At 41.4% G+C, this 24,202-nt stretch overlaps 1 protein-coding gene, 1 long non-coding RNA gene and 1 other non-coding gene across 5 annotated transcripts; 1 reads left to right on the top strand and 2 right to left on the bottom strand.

Moving 5' to 3' along the window:
- Nucleotides 1–233: 233 nt before the first annotated feature.
- Nucleotides 234–3,656, bottom strand: TENT5A (terminal nucleotidyltransferase 5A). 3 transcript variants are annotated; one of them, XM_078001247.1, is made up of 4 exons: nt 3,350–3,656; nt 3,064–3,169; nt 2,551–3,033; nt 234–1,422 (listed from the first exon to the last, which is right to left on the bottom strand). In XM_078001247.1, the coding sequence occupies exons 1-4, from the start codon at nt 3,367–3,369 to the stop codon at nt 646–648; spliced, it is 1,386 nt and encodes a 461-aa protein (XP_077857373.1). In that variant the 5' UTR covers nt 3,370–3,656; the 3' UTR covers nt 234–645. The 3 variants fall into 3 exon arrangements, with proteins under 3 accessions (XP_077857373.1, XP_001082136.3, XP_001082391.2); XM_001082136.5 differs by having other exon boundaries at nt 2,551–3,169; XM_001082391.5 differs by having other exon boundaries at nt 2,551–3,169; nt 3,405–3,656.
- A 9,519-nt stretch (nt 3,657–13,175) lies between these two features.
- Nucleotides 13,176–18,625, bottom strand: LOC144340728 (uncharacterized). Its single transcript, XR_013417019.1, has 4 exons — nt 18,013–18,625; nt 16,943–17,015; nt 16,664–16,781; nt 13,176–15,571 (listed from the first exon to the last, which is right to left on the bottom strand). It is a non-coding gene; the product is annotated as an uncharacterized LOC144340728 (long non-coding RNA).
- LOC114677864 (small nucleolar RNA SNORA70) lies at nt 15,037–15,169 on the top strand. The gene has a single exon (XR_003729293.2). It is a non-coding gene; the product is annotated as a small nucleolar RNA SNORA70 (small nucleolar RNA).
- Nucleotides 18,626–24,202: the final 5,577 nt, after the last annotated feature.

Below are 24,202 nucleotides of genomic sequence, written 5' to 3'. Positions count from 1 at the left end.
GTTCTGCTGATTGTTATGAGAACTGCACCAACCTACTACTGTTCATTCGGAGCAAGCCGTTTGTTAGCAAAACAAGATCATTCCACAGAAAGCACTTGCTACAAGCCTCAGACAGTAATCCCAACGTTGGAGTTCCCCTTTTTCCTGTATTGTTACTATTAATATCTGAACTCCTGAACTGATTCACAAGTTGGAGTGAGACCTTTTTTCTTCTGTATTTTCCCTTTTATGAATTCCATCTTAAAAGAAACTTTCCACTTTTTTTTTTTTTTTTTCCTATGGCAAAGCTATGGGAGCAGATACAGCAAACCCATATTGTCATCAAACATTTTTCTTCTCTTGTTATATGAGGAGAACCTGGTTGGTTTTACTGACAGGTCTCTCTTTTTTTGCAAGATAGAATCCAATTGGGTAGGAGAATAAGGGGAGGACTAGGGAAAAGGATCCTTTCAAGATCATGCTCCCACATCTATTAAAAGATACATAAGCTTTGCCAGACTTAAAACCAGGAGCATATCATCATTGCACAAAACACATCCCTAATAAGGGCTGGATCACTCTTTTTTTTTTTTCTTTCTTTTTTTTTTTTTTTTCTCTACTGTCTTGTCTGAAATGGCTTCCCCATAGGACATTTTTAAATGATTCTTAATTGCAGGGTAGCCAAGTGGAGTAGGTCTGTTGCTGGCACGTGAATACTGGCTGAACCTGTGCAATGTAGTAATTGCTAAAGTTGGCATCTGCTACATAGGGGGCTGGCTGGTAATAGCAAGTGACATTAGCCACATTAGGAATGACATTTTGGTCAGCTAACACCCGGATAGCCAGCATGGTGATAAGGTTTAAAGTCTGTCTTCTTTCATGTCCCATCAGGCACACCGTGCTCTCATTCACCACTCCATGAAGGGTCATGAGATATTCATACTTGCGGTCTTCCAATCCCACAAAGTGGTTCTGCAAATAGGACTCCAGTTTTCTCTGCTGCTCTCCAATGTCTGAGAAGTCGATGAAAAACCTGGAACACATATACCTCTGAAGGGTCTTGATCTCATCAGAGGCGGGCCTAAAGCCCCTCACCAAGAGGTTGCAGTACTTAAGTAGGCCTCCCCCTCGGATTTCCTCTGGGTTCCTGGTGGCAATTATCTTGTTACAAAGGTGATCAAAGGCTTCCTGGAAATCGCCATAGACGCTCTCCCCAATTATTGTAGGGTGAAATGTCTCAGTCATTGGGTTCTCTGAACATTCGTAAAAGAGCAGAAGAGAGTCTAATTTGATTTGAAAAGAATCTACACTGAATTCAAACTGCCTCCGGAGGGAATCCACAAATTTCAGTTCCACATTTTTGCCACTGTTGTTTGACAGGGATATAAGACTCCATCGGTCAGAGTCATTGCACACTTTAACCATTTTCTGCACATAAGCTTCCTACAATTTAAAAGATAAAACAAAATGAGCAAACCTAGAAAATAATAAATAAATAATAAATAAATAAATACATCCTCTTCACAGCTGAGAATTATTTTGCTCTTTCCCTTTTGTTTTGTCAAGTTTCAGCCAAACACTACCTACAGGCTTAAACGTTCTTCTGAAAATAGAAAAAAAAAAAAATACTTTTAACGAGTAGTTTTACTGTCTGGGAAAGGGACTAGAGGTAATAGTTTGAGGCTTTTGGCAGACGTAACACAGTAGTAAGAGGTTCTGTTGTCATGTCTGACTTTTTAAGTGTTACTTTTTGAAAATGGTCTAATAGGCACAATATTCACACAGATCCAAACAACATTCAAAAGACTCGGAAGGGCATTCAGCGGTAGGTTAGTCAGCCTCACCCTTGTTCCAAGCCACCCAATTCCTCTCCTCTCCGCCTGCGGCAATCAATGTTATCAGTATCTTGTGTCCCTCCAGGGGCACTCTGCAGTTACAATCAAATATATAAACTAAATTATGACATTCTGGGACCCTGCCACCTCAGACAATTTTAACTAATCATAAAAAACCCGTCTTGAACTAAAGTGGAGGGTAGGGAGGGGGTGCCACTATACCCTTAACATATGAACCAGCACGGAGAACCACCAGACAGACCTTTAACACGGAGTCAACTGAATGCCGCTGTGAAATCTATTCACCTTTTCCAGTACAAGAAAAAACTCATTGACTCACTTCTGCTTCAGGCTGTCATTTTCCCAAAGACTAGATCATACAATGTCTCAAAAAATTATTTACATTATTTCATTCTGCCAAGTATCAGAATCTACTCTGGACAAGACTCCAACAGGGAAAGCCAAGAGTTAAAATATAAGGAGAAAGAAGAGAAGGGAGGGCAGGGGAGACCTGGGAGAAGAGTTGCAGCGCCAAAGCATCAAGTAAACGGAAACACACAACACCGTCCACGCACGTCAGTTTACTCATTTTAAAAATCAAAAATCAAAGAAATACGCGCGCCCAAACTCGTGATGGCCACAGATTCATGGCATGTAACCGACGCCCCTCTGCCCGCTCCCCATAACACCCGGTCCAGTCTGGGTCAGGGCCCAAGTGCATCTCGGGTGGTGTTACCTTGAGCGTGAGTGGTGTGATCTTCTCTTTGTTCACCCCCTCGGGTAAGAAGTCCAACAGGCAGTCCAGCACGACGTCTTTCACAGTCTGAAACTCCCCTTCCCCGCGCAGGTCGGCGCAGAAGATGAGGTCCAGGTCCTTGTAGCCCAGGCCGCTGTCCTGGTGCAGGACGTGGCTGGCGGCCGAGCCGTTGAGGCGCACGTCGCGGACGCCGATGCGCTTCTCGGCCAGGCGCCGCCGCACCACCTTCACGATCAGGCTCGGCTGCAGCTCGAGCGTGGGGAAGTTGCCGCGCCCGTGGATCGGAATGGTCTCGCTCAGGATGCCGTCCAGCCGCTGCACTTGCTCCCAGTTCAGCACATTGCAGTGCGCCGTGGGGCTTTCGCAATAGTCCAAGCAGTGCCCACCGAAGCTGCCGCCGCCGCCGAAGTCGCCGCCGCCGAAGTCGCCGCCGCCGAAGTCGCCGCCGCCGAAGTCGCCGCCGCCGAAGTCGCCGCCGCCGAAGTCGCCGCCTAGGGGGATGTAGGGGCCGCAGGCCAGCTCGTCCTCGGCCATGGCAAAGTACCCTTCGCCCTCCGCCATGTAGTGCCCGCCGAGCGCCACTTGGCCCTGGTCAGTCCTAAAAGGAAAGGGAAAGGAGCGCGGTGAGGACGCGCGGCGGCGGAGGGCAGAGGCCAACCAGGAAAAGAGCGCCCCCTCCCCCGATAGTTCCCTGGCCCCAGGCCTCCTCGGAGACTCTACCTCCCCCGGCCCTTACAGTCCCCAGCCGCGCACCGCCCCACGCAGAGCAGCCCCGCACCAAAAATATCTCTGATGCATCTGGAAAGCGCAAGCGAGAGTCCCGTCTGTGTCACCTGGAGGCGGCCGCCCCTTCTAGGAGCGAAGCGAGCGAGAGAGAAACCGCGAGGCGGCAACACTTCCAGGAGCTGCGAGTGCGCTCCGACAGCGACTAGCGACTTCGTCTTTCCCAGACCCCTGCCGCCTGCGCTCACCACTCCCTCCCCGCGCCCCCTCCCGCGCCGCTGCCACCCCAGCTGCGGTGGTCCTGAAGGTGGCGGCTCTTGCTGCCACACACGCTCGTGTCTCTGGAGCTTTAGCAGTTGTGCGGGGAAAATGTCTTCAGTACTTTTTTTATACTGGGCTTCTCTGCGCTTCCGGGGCCCGGAGCGGCACGCTCGCCACACCCTCCTCATCTGCATAGGGCGCCGCCCCCTGCCCGCCCCCTCCCGCAGGGCACGCAGCGGACTAGCCCAGCAGCTGGTGCTGGACGACGGCCGGTGAGCGCGAGGCGCTGGGCTGTATGTGCCGATACTGTGCGCGCCGGTAGATTCATATATTTATACATACATTTATGTACGCCCCCTCCCACAAATCTCTTTTCATTTTCCCCAGGAGGAGACACTTAAAATGCCCCAGGAATCATAACTGATCATCAAAACCAGATCGCGACTAAAATCCTGCAACTGCAGAAACTTCCCAAAATTCTCGCGGATACAGCCCTTCATGAGATTCCCACTGTTGGCCTCCGGAGGTTCCTCACTACTGCTCTTTTAAACCTCGGTGTCTAGACCATTTACTCCATTGATAAACCTGGTCCAAGCGTGGACTCATGAGTTCACTCGTGCACGCAAATCAGTCACGGCGCGTGAGTGGGAAGGGCTTGTTGATAACTGGGTTTCGATTCTCGAAACCTCGGGAAGCACGCCGGGGAGCTCCGGGCCAGCCGGAGAAGGCGCGGGGGCGGCACCACGGGCCTCGGGCGTGTGCGGCTCTTGCGCACGAGTGGCTCCAAGGGGCCGGTGTGTCTCGGGGGCCAAGGTGCGTCACGGAGCAGACGCGGGCGAGCAACCAATCGCCGAGGACTGGGCGGGCCCAGTGCCCCGCGGACAGCGCGCCCCGGGAGTGAGTGCTGCCTCCGAGTCCAGGGGAAGGGCCGCTAGGTGTCGGGTGCCTTTGCTGCGAGTTCTCAGTTCTCGCACAGAAAATTGGCAGCCAAGCGCGTTCCTCGCGTCCCACTAAGGTTTGGCCATTTTAAGTGCATCATAGTGTAGTGGAATACGATTTGGTTTCCCACGAGATGTAAAATAGGAGTTTCAAGAATAAAATGAATTATCCCATCCAGTTTCGGTGAATTCGGCAGAGCTAATTCTCCCCACGCTCACTCGCGCCGCCCACCGCTGTCTTTGCTAGAAACTGTGGCCCTCTCTTCGGCAGCTCTCTGCCTCCATCAACTATGCCAGAGCAGCTTTCCCAGCGCCTAGACGCTGCTGGGGACTGAGGTGGGGCAGAGGGGAGAATGACCGGGTCACAGAATACTCCCCAAACCGTGCTCAGCCCTGCCCGCCCAGACTGGGAGGACAAACAGCCCGCACCTCCTAACGGGGGCAGCCCCGGCCTAGTCGCCCAAGCTGCGCCGCTCGGGGGTGAGGGGTAGGGTGCGGGGGTGTCACCCGTGGAGCATCCAGCTGCGTGACAACGCCGCCCCCTGCCGGTACCCTGCCGAGCTGCGTCCCAAAATGGAGAAACCCGACTGGCTCCGTGGCAGAGGCCGTCCCCTCAGCGCTGCGCCTAAGCACTGAGGTGCGCCTGGGGACTCTAGGACAACTACCCTGTCCGCATAGGGCCATCGCTGCCTTCAGAGCACACCCATGTGTTCCTCGGACCAGCCATCGGCGCATGAATCTATCTTAACCAGGCGTTTTATACATATATATGTATATGCATATTCTTGTGTGAGCATGTGTATAGAGAGAGCATTTAGTGACCTCTTAGTGCCAGTCAACAAGCTAAGTGCTGAAGATTTAAGAATGACTACATTTCACATAATCCAGAGGGCATAGCACCCAGGTGCATAATTATGGTTCAGTTGCATATGTATTATGAGAGAAGTATATTCTGACGAAATCGCGTGGCGGGCTAACGACATAGGAAACGGAGAGACACCCGAGAAGGTGTCATTTGGACTGGTTCTTGAAAGAATGGATGTTCCTTCAGTAGTCGGGGAAAGAGGAGAAGAGCGTTATCTACAAAGGGAAGCGTATAGAGTTGGGGAATGTTTGAGAAAAGATATGTGCACTCCCCGTGATTAATAAATGAGATTGGTAGTGCCTTGAGATAAGGTTTGAGTACCAGGAACTTATTGAACACGTCTGGGCTATAACCTGTTTAGCTCCTTAACATAATACCTAATTTAATCTTCAAGAAGAAGGTATTTCCATCTCCTAGGGATCTAGAAACAGAGGAATCCAAGAAATTCAGAAACATTCCCAAGTTCCACAACTAATAAGTGGTGGGGTCAGGCCTTTAACCCAACCCATTTGGCTGTGAATGCTGTGTAGTGGTCATTACGGGGTAGCGAGTGGTCTGTAGCTTACCAGTACCTTCTATTGGAAGACAAGACAAGCACAAATAGCAAGGATTTAAGGAAGAAAGAATGAAGGGGAGGGGAGGGGGAAAAGAAGAAAAGAAAATGGAGGAAGGGAGGGGAAGGGAAGGGAGAAAGAAAAGAGAAATGAAAAAAGAGAGAGAAAAGAGAAGAGAAAAGAAGAGAAGAGGAAAAAAAAAAAAAAAACCGCTGTTAAAAATGTTTCCTTCAAAGGCCGGTATGAATTCTGCCCCTTTTTAAAACAAAGCCAATGTTAGACACACTGCACTTGAAAAATCAAGGCTGTGTGTGTGTGTGTGTAGCTCTACTACAATTATTTTTTACTTTATTTTTACCCGTGCTCCAAAAACTAAAAATAAAGAAGACTCTTAGAGCTGATGGACATCTGCCTATGCATACCCAGGATTTCATTCTATAGCACTAAAGGAATCTGCATTTTGGCAAGCTATCAGGGTGATCCTGACACAAGGACCCAGCCACACTTTGCACTGCACTGACAACAGCTACCATACTACAGTTCTCTAAGTGGGAACCCTCCCCCAAGCAAAGGCTGATCCCATGGTCATTCCCAGAAATGGAGGGCACAACTGAGAGGTGGAAGTACAGCATGAAGCTGGACTTGCAGGGCCTGCTTATGTGCTGTATGCTGGGGAGAAGATAATCCCAGCAGCAGTGTGCCAAGACCGTCTCTCCCCCAAGCATCCAATGCTTTGTGGCTGACACTTCCTTAAACCTTTAACAAAACATTCCCCCTTTCCCAACCATAATCCAGACCCTACTGCCTCCTGCACTAGGACATCTGGGATATCTTACTTTTGGCAATGCTTTTGTGGGCAATTTAATCTTTGACTGGATTAATATGTGCCTGATACATAGTGGCCAATCATTACATATTGTTGAATGAAAGCATATGTTTTTCATTGTCCCACTTCTTCCTGTCTTCAAACTGAAATAATATTTACATTCTAGGAAAAAATATCCATCCTTACATAAAATTGCAGATTCTGCAATTGAAACCATTAATTTTTTTCTAGATAGCCAAAATAATTATCAAATGAGTACGTCTATACTTTCCAAATACATTCACAACTAAGATATTTCTCAACACAGTTACTCTTAGATTAAATTTAGATGCAAAGTTGCTAAATTTTTCCCCCAGGCTTTAGCTTCTGAACCTGTTTGGTAAATTATTTACTTTTTCCTACTTAAAAGGAAAAAAACAAAAACCTATGGCAATATGAAGCTCTTAGTTGATAAAGTTAAGAACACCACAAAACTGAAATACGGACAGCCTAAATTTAAACTGCTTTCTAAGCGAGCAGATAAAAAGTCCTTATTCTGAAGGTTTTAAAGGAAAGCTTTACATACAATTTTGAGAAAGAAACACTTATAATTAGTTCATCTTATTTTTAAAGTTACAGTAACAATCAATCTGGACTTAGCAAAATAAGATGTTCAGCTTTGGCCTTAATGATAGTTATTATTATTGAGTTTGTTATTATATCCCAGAAGCTCTGCTAAATATTTTATATACATTATATTTTCTAAACTTTCTCTAAAAACCAGAACTGTACACATTATATCTCCATAGGAAAGATAGGGCACAAGAAAGTTAAGTATCTTAGAGAAATCACAGAGCCTTGGTTCAGACTAATGCACGTCAGTTCCTTACATTCCGTGAGTTGGCTTGTTCCCAGTCTTCTCATGTTCCTCCTAGACTTAAACTTGAGCTGGAACTGCACTCTGATTCTTCTTTCTTTTCAAGTTCTGGACATTCAGGTTGGGCATAACTTTGGAGACCAAGTGATTTTATCATGAAACAACTGCTGAGGGCCAGAATGCACAATGACCTGAAGAAGCAGATGGGCACTTCTTCCCCAGCAGCCACGAATGACCTCCGTGGCAGCGAAGAGCTAGCAAGCTAGCACCTTATGGAGAATTTGCAAGAAACGTGACACACTGAAACACAGTGGGGTGTTTGAAGACTGCCCCGAGTTCACTTAGCAGTGGTACTTTCCCCTTCTTGCCCTGCTTCCTACCTTCTCAAAAATGGTTTCAGAAGATGGGAAGCCTCCAAATACAAAATTACTCCTTCAAGTTCATACCCAGAAGGAGAAACAGGAGAAAAAAGCACCCCACCACCACCCCCCACATACACACACACAAAACCTGCCATTAAGCCTGCTACTTCCCTCTCTCACAGCATTCTAGCCAGTCTCCCCCCATATTCCTGTCCTGCTCTTGGTCTTTCCACACCAGCCCTCTCCACTTTCTCTCTTGACTTTCCACCTTCTACCACTTCTGCTCTTGGAACCTTTCCACAAAAAGTGGCGTGTACTTCTAGAAGCACCCTGCAATGCAGGCAGAGCAGTGGTAGTGTGAGGAATTTGAGTACTCCCCGACCTGCCTCTGTCCCCCAACCATTTGCTGCCTTTGTGGCCCAAATCCTAGTAATTCCAGAGACCACTGGGGTATTGCATGCTTTTCCAAGCATGCACACACATATGCCTTCTTTGCAGAGTGAACTGGACATCTCTCTGCTGTCCAGTTAGTGTTTGTAGAACAGCAACTGATCAAAGTGCCTCATGCAAAAATTAAAACTCACTTGGGAAAATACATTACCTGTTTTCACAGGGAAATGGTGCTTGTGAAATGATGTTTCCTATGTTCCTTCAGGAAAATAAAAAATGTTTATGCATTATTCAGGGCCTGTGGAAGACTGGCAACATCCATGACATACAGCTTAGTTTGGGAATAACCATTCAACATATTACTTGTATATTCTTTGTAATCAACAGATTAGCTTTTATAGTTTTAAACTTTTCAATCATTTTTCTTCTATATTATCTTATTTTATCTTCAAAACTGTTCTGATTAGCATGAAGTTCTAAGTTTAGAGATGAAGAAAGGCTAGATGATCTTCCCTATATTTACACAGCTAGTTATGGGAAAGTTAAGGTTAAACTCAGTTGCCCTCATCATGGGCCAAAAACCCTTCTAACCACACTGTTTAATCTTACATCAGTGTGAGTGCATTTAAATGATCAGCATCAAACAGCTAAGTTTAAAGAGATCCTGTAGCTACACAGAGGATTTTTTATGTGGGCTACATTCTCACCTGTGGACATAGTATAAAGCATCACTACTCTACTGTTGAGCATCTTATAAGTGTAATGTCCTAAGATTTTATTTTAAGTGTGTTTATTTGAAGTGTATGACCGCATAAAAATAACTCCATTCACAGTTACAGATTAGTGAGTTTAGGAAATACAGTATGCAAGCAATCAATATGATCAGTCAGACCTACATCATCGCTCTTACAATCAAACTTGATTTGGATTGTCCTTTAGCAGAATTCTTCATCAGAAAGACTAGCTAGTATTTTCTTATGCTATTATCAGTGCTGATTATGCCAGAACTTCTTCCTGTTGTGACATCTCTGTGAAATTTTGCCGTTTCAATCAGTGTTGCAAGCCCATGGACCAGACTGTTTTCCTTACTCCAGACAAAAGAGACATTCAAAAGTTACATTCATCTGGCAAAATGTAAACTAGAAATACACTATATTTTCAAAAACCATCAAATATGAATAAGTAAACTTTAATATTTGTATTACAATTTTTTTGTGAATTTGTGCTGGAATATGTTTAACTGCCCTGAAGAAAGTATTGATTTTACTTGTGGAAACTGTAAGGTTTTGTGAAGAGTACAAGGGAAGAATATAATAAATTATTTCTCTTTTCTAGAAGGAATTTAGCTAAAAATGTTTGGGTACCTTGTAAAAAATAAGGCTGTATTCTATGGGTATGTTATATCCAGCTCATCTTGATATATTTTCAGCTACTTCTTACCTGTACAACATATATTGATACATTTGTTAGCTACTGATTATTGATTTTTTTATATGAGATTTAAACTTATGGCAGCTGTAGAAGGCCTATTTACTCATATATATACATAAACCGTACATTGATTCAATAATGCATATGTGTTTGAAAGAACCTTCTTAGTATTATTTCTACTATCACTTGTTTTTATCTTTTACTGTTAACTTCGTTTCCTGACCTTAAAATTATCTGTTGCCAAACAAATTACAAATTAAATAGTACAACTAATGTTATCTTGATGTTTGGGAGAAATTACTATGGAATGTGATAAGCAACCAAAAAACACACAGTCTTAGAAAGTCTGAAAAACTGAACAAAACATAATAACTAAACAAAAGTTTCTCTTGAAGCTACTCGGATAATGGACATTTTTAAAACACTTAAAAAAGAACTGTTCAAACCAGACTCTAGGAAGAAAAATATGACTACCTTAAAAACCCTGGGATTGTTAAGTGTAAATACGGAAACGAGCTGTAGACTTTCTGTAGGAAATTACATTAAAATGCCAGAATTTATTCTGGTAATATGGAATAAAAGAAATTCAAGTTTTCTTTCCTAACAAAAGAAAAGGTTTAAAGATGCTAGTAAATTAGGCATTAGCCAAGAAGGTGTAGAGGAGAACAAAAGCTATAAAGGTTATTGATATTTGAACCATGAAAGTGTCCAACTGGAAGATAACAGTTTCCAATAAACTACAACTCCTGCAGCGGAGCTGGGAAATAAAAGAGAATTTGGATTGACACATGATTAAGAAGGCTGAATATTGATAGTTTAGATGAGTAAGATATCCCTAAAGGGTAACAGAACTGCCCTCTAGGTTTTGAAATTCATAATTACTTATGGAAGTGAATAATTGATTAGCATAAAAGTGATATTCTTAACATAAACTCTTGTTAAAATAATTGAAAGGGAAAAAATATATGGCACTCAAGATTCTTTGCCCAACAATTTCTCCCCGATTTCCATTGAAATTTCAAAGATTTTTTTTTTTTATTTTGTAATTCACTGGAATTAACTTAGCAACCAGATTCCACTCTGTTTACTTATTGTGAGATCTTTGTGAGCAGTAGTTCGTCAGCCTCACACTGACTAGATATGGATTGTGTTGCTGTGTTTTAAAAAAGAAATGTTTCTTGCAAACACTTATGACTTGTCTATGTCTTCTACAAGTCTGGACTTGTCTTGGAACATTATCTGTGTTCTGTGGGTTACAGGGCTTGTCGAGGTCAAAGTGCTCAGACATGAGACAGGCACCTTGTATACTCTAGAGAGCTAGAAATACTTGGAGATTAAGTCTAGTCCATGCTCAGAGTAGTGCAGAATAGTGTATTTTTAATTCACTATCTTAAAAGTAAATGATAACGTTAAGAATAGTATATTTCACTTTAGTTATTATGCATACTATTATGATTTTTATATGAGAGTTTAACATTTCAAAGAGATGTTTAAAAATGGTAGGTACCCATTTTTCTAGCATCATTTTTATATACTAAATTTAGAAGCTCTGTAATTGCCATCTAAATTTGTGGAATCATGGAAATCATTTGAATAAATATACTATCATAATATTTGAATTATGTTTTTGTAGTACATTGTATTGTATTTCTATATATATGTGTGTGTATACACACACACACACACACACACACACACACGTAACTCTAGACCAAGTGCAGGAATGACATAAAACTATTTCCGACATAAAAGTAATTACCCTTTACAGATTGGATCGGTCATTATTTTGAGTTACACATTCTTCATAAATCAAAGAAATTGAATTATCATGACTAATTCTTAATCCACTTTGAGTCTAAAGATAGCAGACATTTGAATTCAAAAATTGAAAAACAAACTAATTATTTAGATATTTTATATACATCATATTTAACAGCCAGATATCTGGCTATACTTCTTGTTTTTACTCAACTAAAATGGAAATTTTAGTTTTCTTCTAAATTTAATTAAAGATCAAGTTGATCCAAACATTTACTCTGGAACTCGCATTATAGATTTTGAATGCCTGCATTGATCAAATTACCCAGAGGCTTTACAGACTGCACTTTATACTGCACTAAAACATGAGTAACCCTGGCCTTTGACTCCCCTCAACTCCTAATATAGGGCATGGCCCCCTCTCTCTACCTGTGGGCTGCAGATTTGAAGGTGGGTGGGGGAGAGCACTGTACAACATAGCCTCCTTGGGAAGTTAGAGTATGTGTACACACATGTGCTCATTAACTCCCCTAGATTATTTGTTCTTTCACAAATCTTCTTTCTCATTTCCTATTCATTAATACAAATAAATGACTGTTGAATCAATCTAGTGCCATCACCACTGCAACAGACACCTACTATAAATCCTTTAGGTCTAGTAACTATGGTTATTTAAAAATCACCTAGCAAATAATATAGATTAAATAACCTAGATATGTTCTGTGTGTTGGATAAAAGTTCTCTTTTAACTTAGGGGGATAACATTTTCAGTTGGAATATAGTCAGCTTTAAAATTTTAGTAAATATCCTCAAAGTTTCCAGAGATTATTTGATGACTCACTTCTAAAGCCTCAGCTACATATGATTAATGGAATTTTATTGCAGATTTAACTTGTCCATCTATTGTTTATCTTTTAATGCTTCTGGGAATACTCCAGAAGCTTCCACCACTATTCTGTTTTTTAATCAAGTGATATATGAAAATTAATCAATTTTAGATTGCAAATTTTGCTCTCATACATGGGACACAGAATTAAAAACATACCATTTCCTTTTCTGAGGATGTTATGTTACTACTCACTCAAATTCTACAATAATAAGCATATATACATTTTGACTATGACTTTTGTTCTTATTACACTTTTAGGACATTTAAGTATAGTGAATATGTATCCTAAATCAAAAATCACAGTATGTGGCCTAACAACTAATATGCTTATAAGGACAAAGGGACAGTCTATTTGAAATCTCTTTACATCTTCAGAAATCTGAGATGTATGGTGTTCTTCCATCCATTGTATAGAATTATGCTTCTTTCTCCAGTTCATTCCCATAAAAGCCTCTTTGACAGCAACATTTCTTATTGTCTATTGGCTATTAAGTTATAGCAGAAATTAAATATAAGAAATTCATTCAATATTCACACACCCACAGACATTCTTCCACTTAAAATTGAAGACCTTTGCATACCTAGTTGAAAGCCGACCATAATGTTAATTTTGTAAAACTGAAATGTAAATTATTCTCCCTAAGCCTATGGACAAATGTAGTATCTCACTGAAAAGCATTGTTGCCTTCTCAAACACAGAACCCTCCTGACGCCACTGTGTGGTTTGTAAAAATCAGTTTAGGCTGATAAATGCCCATAAAATATTTTAATATATTTAATTGATCTAGGAAATTGAACTTTAATTACAATTAAGTAGAAGATAGCAAATATAATGTCATTAGAGCATAAGTTGGTTCAGCATCTGTGTTTGATTACATTACCCAAACACATGAAACAGTCAAGTTTCTGAGCTGGTCAACCCCTGCAGGCAGTGACCTGCTGTTTCTTGCCAGTTGAAGTCTGTTTCTGTGTTACTGCTCTTACTGTCAGTAGATGATCCTCACAATTCCATAAATGCTATTTAACTCTCTATGGTTTCCTGTATTTCTTATCTGCTTCATTGTTCCAGAAAAAGATATTCTTAAAAAAAAAAAAAAAAAAAAAAAAAAGAAGAGAGAGGAAGAGAAAGAAAAAGAATGAAAGAGACAGAGGCAGGCATTTGTTGCAGCACCTCACAAACTATGATTAGTCAGGATTTAGGTAATAGTTCAGACCCAAGTCCCAAAATAGCCAGTTCATTTTGTTAATAATAAATTGCAAATCAAAGCAAACTGGTCTGAGGAAGAAATTGGCTTTGTTCCAATGATCTAAAGGCACTAGAAATCAGCTGTCCATGATCCTTTAACCTATGGCAAGGCCATCTTAGTTAAGGCCACATCTTCCTTATTATTTGTTTCTTGGGGAAAGTCAGTGGCTGATGTGGAAACAGCTGAGTGCGTTATTCTAAAATGAAGTGATTAAATCATGAGGCCGAGGGTAGGATGTAGGAACCCTGGGGATGGATTTTTTTTTCTCATTCTTGAAATTGATTCTTCCTATGAGAACTTATAACAATTAGTCCCATTAAAAGCAGCCCATACTTAATTTCAAGTGGCCACAGTAAACTCTTCAAGGTTGAGACTCAGGGGAAAAAAGTAAAAATAGTTAGCACAAATCATTACTGAGGAATTATAAGGAATCAGAAAGATGGGAACCATTGGGAGCAGCACCTACAGTACATGTTAGAGCTTTGAAGAAACACTCCCTTAGTGCTGAGCTGAGAAGGGATAAACCCAAGATTGTGAAGGAAGACCAGACTGGAAAAACAGAATGGCCAGTATTAGATGAATGTAAATATGTAAATATGCCTTAGAGTATGCCTTAGAGAATGCTAAATACGCCTTGCAACATGTAAAATATGCCTTAGAGAATGCCTGGTCCTTTGCAGGCACTCAGGCCAGCTAACTCATCTGCAGGAGCTGGATAGAACGTGATGCTTAGGCATGGAGACCAGCAAAGGCAGAAGAAGGGGCAAAAACCAGGTTGCTCTCCTTCTAGGCATCAGGCCTATGGGAGTTCAAATGATGTTCTCAATCTTAAGACTGTGGGAGTTATCTCTCAGGGCATACAGTTTGAGCCTAAGGCAAATTTGGCTGATTCCAAGTTCTACCTGAACTCAGAAACGACTATTATAATATATCCTGCATCTCCATCCTCCAACTGGCAACTGGTGAGGAGTGATATCATGTGAAAATATCTGTTTATAGATTTGGAACTGCTGGGGCAGAAATAGGGACTTTTAGTCCCTAGGACAAAGAAGCTTGCAGGTCCCTTTCAATAGTACTGCCCTTGTACAAAGCCAGCAAATTATCTGTGATCTTTATAGCACAGGAAGGACCTCCAAGCTAGAGAAGGGATGGTTCAAGGATGGAAACATCTTTCTTATTAAAACACCACATAAAACTCTGTGAGTTCTGAATCAAGAAAAGAACCTCCAGCTGGTGGGAGCAGACCCCACCAGCAACCTCTGACTCTTTTCTATGAACACTGCCTTTCTCTAGAGTTCTGTCACTCTGATTACCACTGTCACCCCGAATTCTGGGACTCAGCAGACTTTTAAAATTATTCATCTTCTGCAGTCAATTAAGCCAGCTGCACTCCTTTCCTCACAGGGGCTCGGTGTAATGGCTACAAACAACAGCCTCCTTTGTCATATACATAGTTTGTTTCTTATATGGGTTGCTCTAAAGAACATAGGAGACAGCCGTTTCCAATGTATGGTTATGTCTCCGACCTTTGACCTTACACTGTTCCCAGTGTAGGCTCCAAACAGGTGTGAAGGGTATCTCTGGAAAGCCCCAGGGTACCATGGCCACAATTTACATTGGCCAAGTCATCATGTCCATCCATACCAAGGTGCAGAACAAGGAGCATGTGATTGAGTTCCTACACAGGACCAAGTTCAAGTTGCCTGGCCACATCTCAAAGAAATGGGGCTCTATCAAGTTTCATGTGGATGAATCTGAAGACATGGTAGTTGAGAAGTGGCTTATCTCAGATGGCTGTGGGGTCAAAAGCATCCCCAGTCATGGCCCCTGAACAAGTGGCAGGCCCTGCACTCAGGAAGGCTTCCGCTGTTCTGCCGCCTCTTAGGTTCAACAGTATTTCCTGTCAAAAAAAAAAAAAATTGTTAGCATATGTGTAACCAAACCCTTTCTTTCCTTCATCCTTCTTAGCAAAGTAGAGGCATGTAGAATTTTGTAAATTAATACAATTCGATATTACACAAAAATGAAAAGGCAGGCATTATAGGCAAGATACATTGTGCAAAGTCATAGTTCCAAAGTTTTAAGTCCTTAATCCTAAGATGAACACATCCAGCCCTAAAAGACTCCACTATCTCTTGCTGTGAGTCCTCTACCCACCCCCATCCTGCCTGTTATTTGGTCAGTTTTCTAGCTGTGATATTTTCTTTCCATCTTTCCAAGTGTAAGTGTTCAAACAATGGGTTGAAATAAAAAATAAGAAGGAATGATCCACTGTAACTGGGATGGTTAAAAAAGGTGTCTTTGTAGAGAAAATAAGACCAGACTAAAGAGTAAACACCAGCCAGTCATGAGAAATTGGGGAAAGAGTGTTCCTGGCAGAGGGAGCAATTTGTACCCAGGCAGGCAAGAATCTCTTGTACTGGAGGAACTGAAATGTGTTCTGTGGAACCAGAGCATGCAGAGGAAGGGAGAGATGGCATGAGATTAGGCTGAACAGAACGTCAAAGGTCAGATCATGTAGGTGTGGTGAGGAGTTTGAAAGAGTTTAGATTTTTTTGTGTAAGTGTAAGAAGCTATTGAAGGCTTTGAGCAGGAGAGTTGCATGATTGGATTTGTCTTTTGAGATCCTTTTTGCTGCCGTATGGGGAATTCATGAGGGAAAAATAGAAGAGAAACGGGTTAATAGACTGCTGCAGATATCTGGGCAAATGGTGATGCTATTTTAGATTACTGCTATCTAAACTATAGGTCACAACCCATCAGTGTTATACAGTCATTTTAGTGGTCTTAACACACAATATCATTGAAAGAGAATAATGTACAATAGAAAAAATCAGCCAGGCACAGTGGCTCACACCTGTAATCTCAGCACTTTGGGAGGCCAAGGCAGGTGGATCACTTGAGGCCAGGAGTTTGAGACCAACCTGGTCAACATGGCAAAACCCCACCTCTACTAAAAATACAAAAGTTAGCTAGGCATGATGGCAGGCACCTGTAATCCCAGCTACTTGGGAGGCTGAGACATGAGAATCACTTGAACACGGGAGGTGGAGGTTGCAGTCAGCCAAGATCCCACCTCTACATGCCAGCCTGGGCAATAGTGCGAGACTCTGTCAAAAAAAAAAAGAAAGAAAGAAAATATCAGAGACCACCACATCATTTCATAACAGTTCCTCTCAAATTTTTGTGCATATAGGCATGCATTTGCAAGTACTGGATTATATTGTGAAGTGATTTTGTTATTCTTCATAGTGATCAAAAAGGCACTGACCTAGACTAAAGTGGTGATGGTAAAAGAAAGAAGGTAAAGATGTCTTCAGATACATGGAAATGGAAGAGGTCACCTAAAAGGAGACATAAAAAAAAGAGGAAACAGAGTCCTGTGATGTATTTTAAGTTTCACATTCTTATGTTTATGTTCCACCTATTCTTTAAGAAAAATTATAACTTAAGCATAGTAAAAATCTAGTAAAATTGAACCATTAACATGGGAAAATGACATGTAACCTGCCATTTTTTTCCTGAAGGATACATATTTTAAAAATTGAAACAGAACCTGATGGTCACCAGTAGGTCATTCTCTCACCTCTTTGTTGAGCATGACTTTTCTGAGTCATTGACATATGTCTAGCAAAGTTTAGAAACAAATCCAGAATATTTCCAAACCATGCAGGAAATATTAAATCCTACATCTACTCAGTCTTCATTCCTTCTGAAGAATGTTTCTTGGGCTTCTGAGTTTTCAATTCTAGCTTTGCTAAACTTCACAATGCAATCTGGTCTCTGCTCAGTTTAATGTATAAAGTCACCACCATAAACATGTCCAAAAATTCACATCATTGCCACAGTGAGAAATGAAAATGCACACTGCACTGGACTATATGTCATGTTTATGTTTTGTTTTGTATAATGTAAGATACAATTACCTTTCTTAGAAAAGATCATCTTAATAAGTCTCTTTATATGTACTGGAGCACATTGGATTTAAACTATTTGGGATATGCTTTTAACCTGATGAGAAAACAGGTTAGTAATAAATCATTATTGAAAATCAGAAATGTGACTTGGAAAGAAAAGGTACATGTCATGGGCAATTAGCAGATGCAGAAATCCTTTAATTACAAAGCATGCCCTTACCTGAGGAACTTTATACTCTGCTGACAAAAGGCTACATCTAATAATAAGCCTTTTCATTTTATACACACAAACACACACCCACAATCTATGAACATGTTAAGACCCATATGTTCAAACAACCCATTTACAAATTGCTAGATGGGACCAGCATGAGCTCCTTACTCCCTTCACCAAATGAAGAAAGCAATTTTGTTATTTCATCACCTTTCTTCTTCCTGGAGTCCTGACAGCATCAGTTACAACAGCATGCCTCTTTTCCCTCCTTTTATCAAACACCAGTCTTGCATTTGAGTAGGTGACAACCAAAGACTGCAGCTGTATTTTCCTAGTAGAATCTTAGAGCTCTTCAGAGTCAAAAGAATGAGCCTCTAATGGCACAAAATTAAACCCTAGTGGAAACAACTCTAGTGGCTACTTGAGATATCTTCCCCCATTGCTTCTTAGAGCAATCCAGACCACTTAGGTAACTGCGTATGTTGTTGTCGTCCATGCATCTTGATAGTCATCCAGAGAACCACTCCTGATCTGAGCAGTTGTGCTGCTGACTCTACTGTAAAGCCATTCCTGTGCCAGATGAACCACAGAATTTCAGCAAGCAAGGAGCTGAAGACAGGGCAGCGTCGTAATCTTCAATCTGTTTCTTCATTCTCAAACCTCACAATGTTGGCCCTTTCTGCAGAATTTCAGTTTGTGTTTTATTCACTGAGGAAGTCTGGTGCATAGAAAAGCTTCCTCTTAGCATAGATAAGGCTAACAGGCTAACAGTTATTTGGGCAAGTAGGATTAATTATCAGGAAGCTGTTGATAGTTCATGGCTGACCTGTAAAAACCTGGTTAGAATGAGGTCAGCTAAAATAATAGGGTCTATTTAAAGTTTGGGTCATATAAGACGTCATTAAGGATCACATTATTTCAGCAAAGAAAATGTTGCAGAGAGTTATCCTCTTAAAAGAAAATAGCTTTTCTGCTGGAAAGCTTCCAAACCACACCATTGCAAAACCCAAACACTTCAAACCATTGAATGCTAATGTTTAACTGCCTAGTTCTAGTTGTCTTGCAAAACTTTTCCCCCTTGGTAATTGATTTTTTTCTGCAATCCAGGTGTCGTTTGGTGTTTAATACCAATTTTGTTTCTTATGCTGAAGAAAACATATTTTCATTGCCTGGGGGTTAATTTTTTAAACCCCACATATATATTCTACTCTGTTCCTTGTGAGTAAGAGAAGTAGTGATCAGCATTTTACTAGAGTTGAGGAAAACAGCAAAGGGAAGGACCAGCCCAGGGCATAATTGGGAAATACCTGAAATTTTAAAGCCTTTGCCTCATAATTTGTCATTTAACTATTTTTGTGACTTTATCTCTTGTTAGTCACTTAGAGCTGCATGACACCCTATAAACTTCAGTTTCCTCCTGTTGCAGGATTGACTGAGATGCCACACATTACACTGTGCAGCACATTGCCTGAGGCATAGTAAATGTTCAGAAATTGGTAGGTTATCATCATTGTCCTTATCAACATTCCTAAACCTCAGGACTAAGGGATATTTAATATTGACTTATGATGAAATTGTTTGTAAAACATTTGCTTTTAATTTTATTCTCAATGACTAAAAAACTTACCAAACCCAAAGGAATGTGCCTCTAGTTCTAATACTTTAGGCCACCACAGGAGGTGGAGAAGAGATGTGGTAGCGGGTGGGGTAGCCTTCCCTCCTTTGTAGTGCTGACAGCTATCTGTTCATTAGACTGGCCTTGTTGAAAAAAGATGACCATATGAGTCAGGCATGGGGACCAAGACAACATGTGGGACCGGCCCTGCTTACACCAGAGCAAGAGAGCCCATGTCCTGGTCCAGTTCCGAAGCCACTCCCCTGGCAGCCCACCTGTCTGGATTCTTCCTCCTCCCTCCTGTCACCAAGATTCAGTGAAGAGTCTAATTAGTTAGTGCATGTTTAAATCCTGTATTGGCAAGGGCACATTACATAAGATTATATAATTATGGGGGCCCTCTTTAATAGAATAAAAAAATTATAAGTAATAGATACGTGTGAATATTTAGTTAAGATGAGAAATCACCACAAAGTATACATATAAACAGCTAACAAATACCACAAACATCAAAAAAATCCAGAAAAATATTTATTTATTAACTTCCTGATTCATCGTACTTTTTTTCTACTTTTTTCTTCTTGATCGCATACTCGTTGATTGCACTCCTATGTATGGTAGGAGAGGATTTCTGACTTTTCTGACTTAACACGGCATTGATGAGATTCAAAACGTTTGCTTACAATTTTTTGTTATGATGACTTGAAAAATGTTCAAGTCTCCTTTCTCCTCTACTGCCCACATATTTCTGGCACAGCACAACATGTTCATATAGTATTACAACCACTGTGTCTTCATTCTGTGATCCCAGATGAGTGGGAAGAGGATTTCTGAAAGTATTCCTGCACGTGGACAGGTAGCAATAATTATTACTATACCTGAAAATGACTGCAGACCACGTAAATCCATCTCACTAAACCCAAATAGAGAGACTCCCAACTTAATTTCCCATTAGCCAAATCTCGAAAATGTCCACAGCCAGTCTGGGACTATCCAACATGAAAAGGCAAGGAAAAGAATTCATATGAAAAGAGACTGCAGGTTTTTTGTTTGTTTGTTTGTTTTTAGAAGGTGTCACTGTCACCAGGCTGGAGTACAGTGGTGTGATCATAGCTCACTGTAACCTTGAACTCCTGGGCTGAAGCAATTCTACTCCTGCTTTAGCCTCCCAAGTAGCTGGGATGACAAATGTGAGTCACCACACTCAGCCTTAACCGCAGTCTTAATTGTGGCTAAAATGTTTTACACTTTCAAATATTAGAAAAGCATATGCCCAAGCAAGGGAGAGTCCCTGAAGATGTAAATTTCTTTAGCTTCACAGAAAATCTACCTCTGCACAAAGGAATGAGCCCATAGGATTCTGAGGATGAAGGTGAGTTCCTGCCCTCCCATGCTTACAGAAAGAGCTCTTTTAGACAGAAGCACTGCATGCTATAAAGACTTACGTAACAAAAATAATATCAGCACTATTACTAAAGTCCATTGTGTCCAAGCATGAAGCAATCTCAGGCAGAAATCACAATATTTGGCTCTTTGGAGAATGCAGGAGAAACTGGAACTGGCCTCCTCCTGAACTATGAAGAACCTGGTTCTTTCCTGCCCCCTTCCTCAGCCCTGCCCAAAGTGACCTGAGGAAGCAATTGTCTTTAATCTTATTCAGTTCAATAATTTTAATTGCTTCTCTGAATCCAAACTCTACTCTGTCACTAACTAGCTGTGTGAGCCGGGACAAATTAGCCTCTCTAAGTGTTTGTTATTCTTATACATAAAATGGCAAAAATATTTTATTTGTATAACTGTGAAAAAGATTAAATGGATAGTGTATGTATATCACTTGGCACCTAGTAGATAACTAAGATATTGTAGCTATTTTATTATTGTTCACATTTCAAGTGATAACTATAAAGGAGGAACTAGAAAGGGAATATTGAACAGCCAGGACTCCAGATTACCAAACACAGCATGGAAGATCTGTCATGCGCGTCCATGTGAAGAGACCACCAAACAGGCTTTGTGTGAGCAACATGGCTGTTTATTTCACCTGGGTGCAGGCGGGCTGAGTCCGAAAAGAGAGTCAGCGAAGGGAGATAAGGGTGGGGCCGTTTTATAGGATTTGGGTAGGTAAATGAAAATTACAGTCAAAGGGGGGTTGTTCTCTGGCGGGCAGGAGTGGGGGTCACAAGGTGCTCAGTGGGGGAGGTTTTTGAGCCATGCTGAACCAGGAAAAGGAATTTCACAAGATAATATCGTCGCTTAAGGCAAGGACCGGCCATTTTCACTTCTTTTGTGGTGGAATGTCATCGGTTAAGGCGGGGCAGGGCATTTGCACTTCTTTTGTGATTCTTCAGTTACTTCAGGCCAACTGGGCATATACGTGCAAGTCACAGGGGATGTGATGGCTTGGCTTGGGCTCAGAGACCTGACAGGATCAAACTCCATAAATGCTTAAAGGGATTATTTCGATTTCAACTTTTTTACTTTGCTCCCAGAGCCCAATGGTAACACAGCGAAAGTGACCATGGCAACAAGACAGCCACAGCACTCTATGAACAGAGTTTATCAATAAACATGAGACTTTTAGGAGGCCACAAGAATTCCTGTCTGGCTCAGGTGTTCCTCCTGGTATAGGATTCGTCTCTGAAGTTGCATGAGATTTGGGAAACTTTCTTGTCTCAGATTTTGATAGTTTAATATTTGAACAGAAAACAGCAAGTTGCCCCTGGTAATGGTTGCAAGTGACTGGCACTAAGCACCTGGCAGGTAGTAACGACTCTGAATTCATCTAAAGCGATCTGTCCTCAGAGGTCCTGTACACTGCTGCCTGGGCAAGGCACAGACTCTGAGTAACCTGAGACATCACGCAATTTGAGGCATCATTGTCATTAGTGTTGGCTCTGAAGCCAGATCAGGCCGGGACCCAAATTCCAGCTCTAGCATTTACCATATTTACAACCTTGAGCAAGCTGCTTAAATTATCTGTGACTCAGTTCCTTCATTATAAAGCAAGGATAATAAAGTATCTACCTAATAAGGTTTTAGTGAGTATTAAATGAGGTGACATTTCTGAAGGGCTTTAGAACAGTGCCTAAAGCCCTTCATTGCAAGTGCTCAGTAATGGCTAGCTCCATTGTTAAAGGGAAAAGCTGGTAGGGATGTCCAGCAGGTGTTTGGTTATGTGGATCTGACACTCAGAAAAAAGATAGTAATTAAAGCCACCCATTTTATATTTTTTAGTTGTATTCCTTTCTTGTGGTGCCTGTAACAAGTTACCACAAACTTGGGTTGAAAATAACAGATTATTTTCTTACGGTTCTGGAGGCCAAAAGCCTAAAATCAGTATCACAGGGTCAAAATCATGGTATTGGCAAGCACCCTCCCTCTGGAGATGCTAGGGGAGACTCCATTTCTTGCCTCTTCCAGTTTCAGATGGCTGATGGCATTTCTTGAATCATGACAGCATTGTTGCAATCACTGCCTCTGTGGTTACATTGCCTTCTCCCCTCCTGTCTATATCAAATCTCCCTCACTCTTCTTATAAGGACACTGAATCATGGCATTTAGGGCCTACCTGGATAACCCAGGATAATGCAGAGTAATCCCTCCATCTGAAGAGCATTAACTTAATTACAAAGATGCCCACCCCAGCAAATAAAGTAGCATCTATAGATTCCAAGGATTGGGACCTGATATCATTGGAATCCATTTAATCAGTCTACTACACTAATTAATACACAATACTGCAAGACATAGGTGAAGATGAAATTATGTGAAGAGAAGACTAAATACAGAACCCCAAACCATAAACACATAATAGGGAAGCAAAGAGGAGATGCCACAGGGAAATGAGAAGGAAAGAGTGGCTAGAGAAGAAGATGAGGTGAAAGGGGATTGTCTGAGACTTCAAGGACATAGTTTCACAAAGGATAACATGCTGGAAACACTTCAAAGAATCAAGGTGGGGGGCTGAGGAGGGACTATGGGGTTTGACTATTAAGAAGAACATCAGTAAATTTAGCCACGGTGAATTTATTGGCATGGGAGAAAGAGAGCAAACTGTGATAGATTAAGGATGGAGTCACTTACCTCTGTGATATACTTTGTGCGTAGGCATAGTTGTAAGAGGAAAATGGTGCAGACATTCATCTTGACAAGCCACCCTCAGAGACCTCACTCTCAACTGTGTTTTCTTTGGATTCCCAACAATAAAATCCCATGAAAGGCCCTGAACTTGCCAAGGTGGACATGATCTATGATTAGAAGAGGAAGGCACTGCCTCCTTCCCACAGAAATATGTTTGCTCTCCAGCTCCTGAGAGAGGTCAATGAAAAAGTTATATTTATCTTCATGATTTACTCAGCCCACCCTCTCTCTCAAAGGTATTATTAATGCCTAGACTAGTCAAGTGGTGATATTTTTAACCATTATACTCTTTTACTCCTTTTCAATATCTTAAAAAAGGACTCTAAATATTGAAGTAGTTTACATTTTTTCTAATAGAGAAACATTATTAGTCACTCAAAAATTATTACAGAAAAATAAACCATGTGCTGGAAAGTGTATTTGGGATAATATGAGATTAAAATATTAATAGCTAATATTCGAGTACCTTGTATGGGGCAGCCACTAATCTAAGTGCTTTATATATCAACTTATTTCAAAAATTTGGTGACAGAGGAGGTACTAATATTACACTGTTATTATCATCCCAACTTTAAAGAAGAGTGAACAGAGGTGCAAAGATAAGGGAAAAAAACACAGCTAGGAAACAGGAAGCAAGGATTAACT

This window comes from Macaca mulatta, chromosome 4, assembly GCF_049350105.2.
Source record: "Macaca mulatta isolate MMU2019108-1 chromosome 4, T2T-MMU8v2.0, whole genome shotgun sequence".
NCBI classification, from domain to species: Eukaryota; Metazoa; Chordata; class Mammalia; order Primates; family Cercopithecidae; genus Macaca; species Macaca mulatta.
The sequence above is the reverse complement of the archived record's forward strand: the minus strand, read 5'-3'. Positions and strand labels throughout refer to the sequence as shown.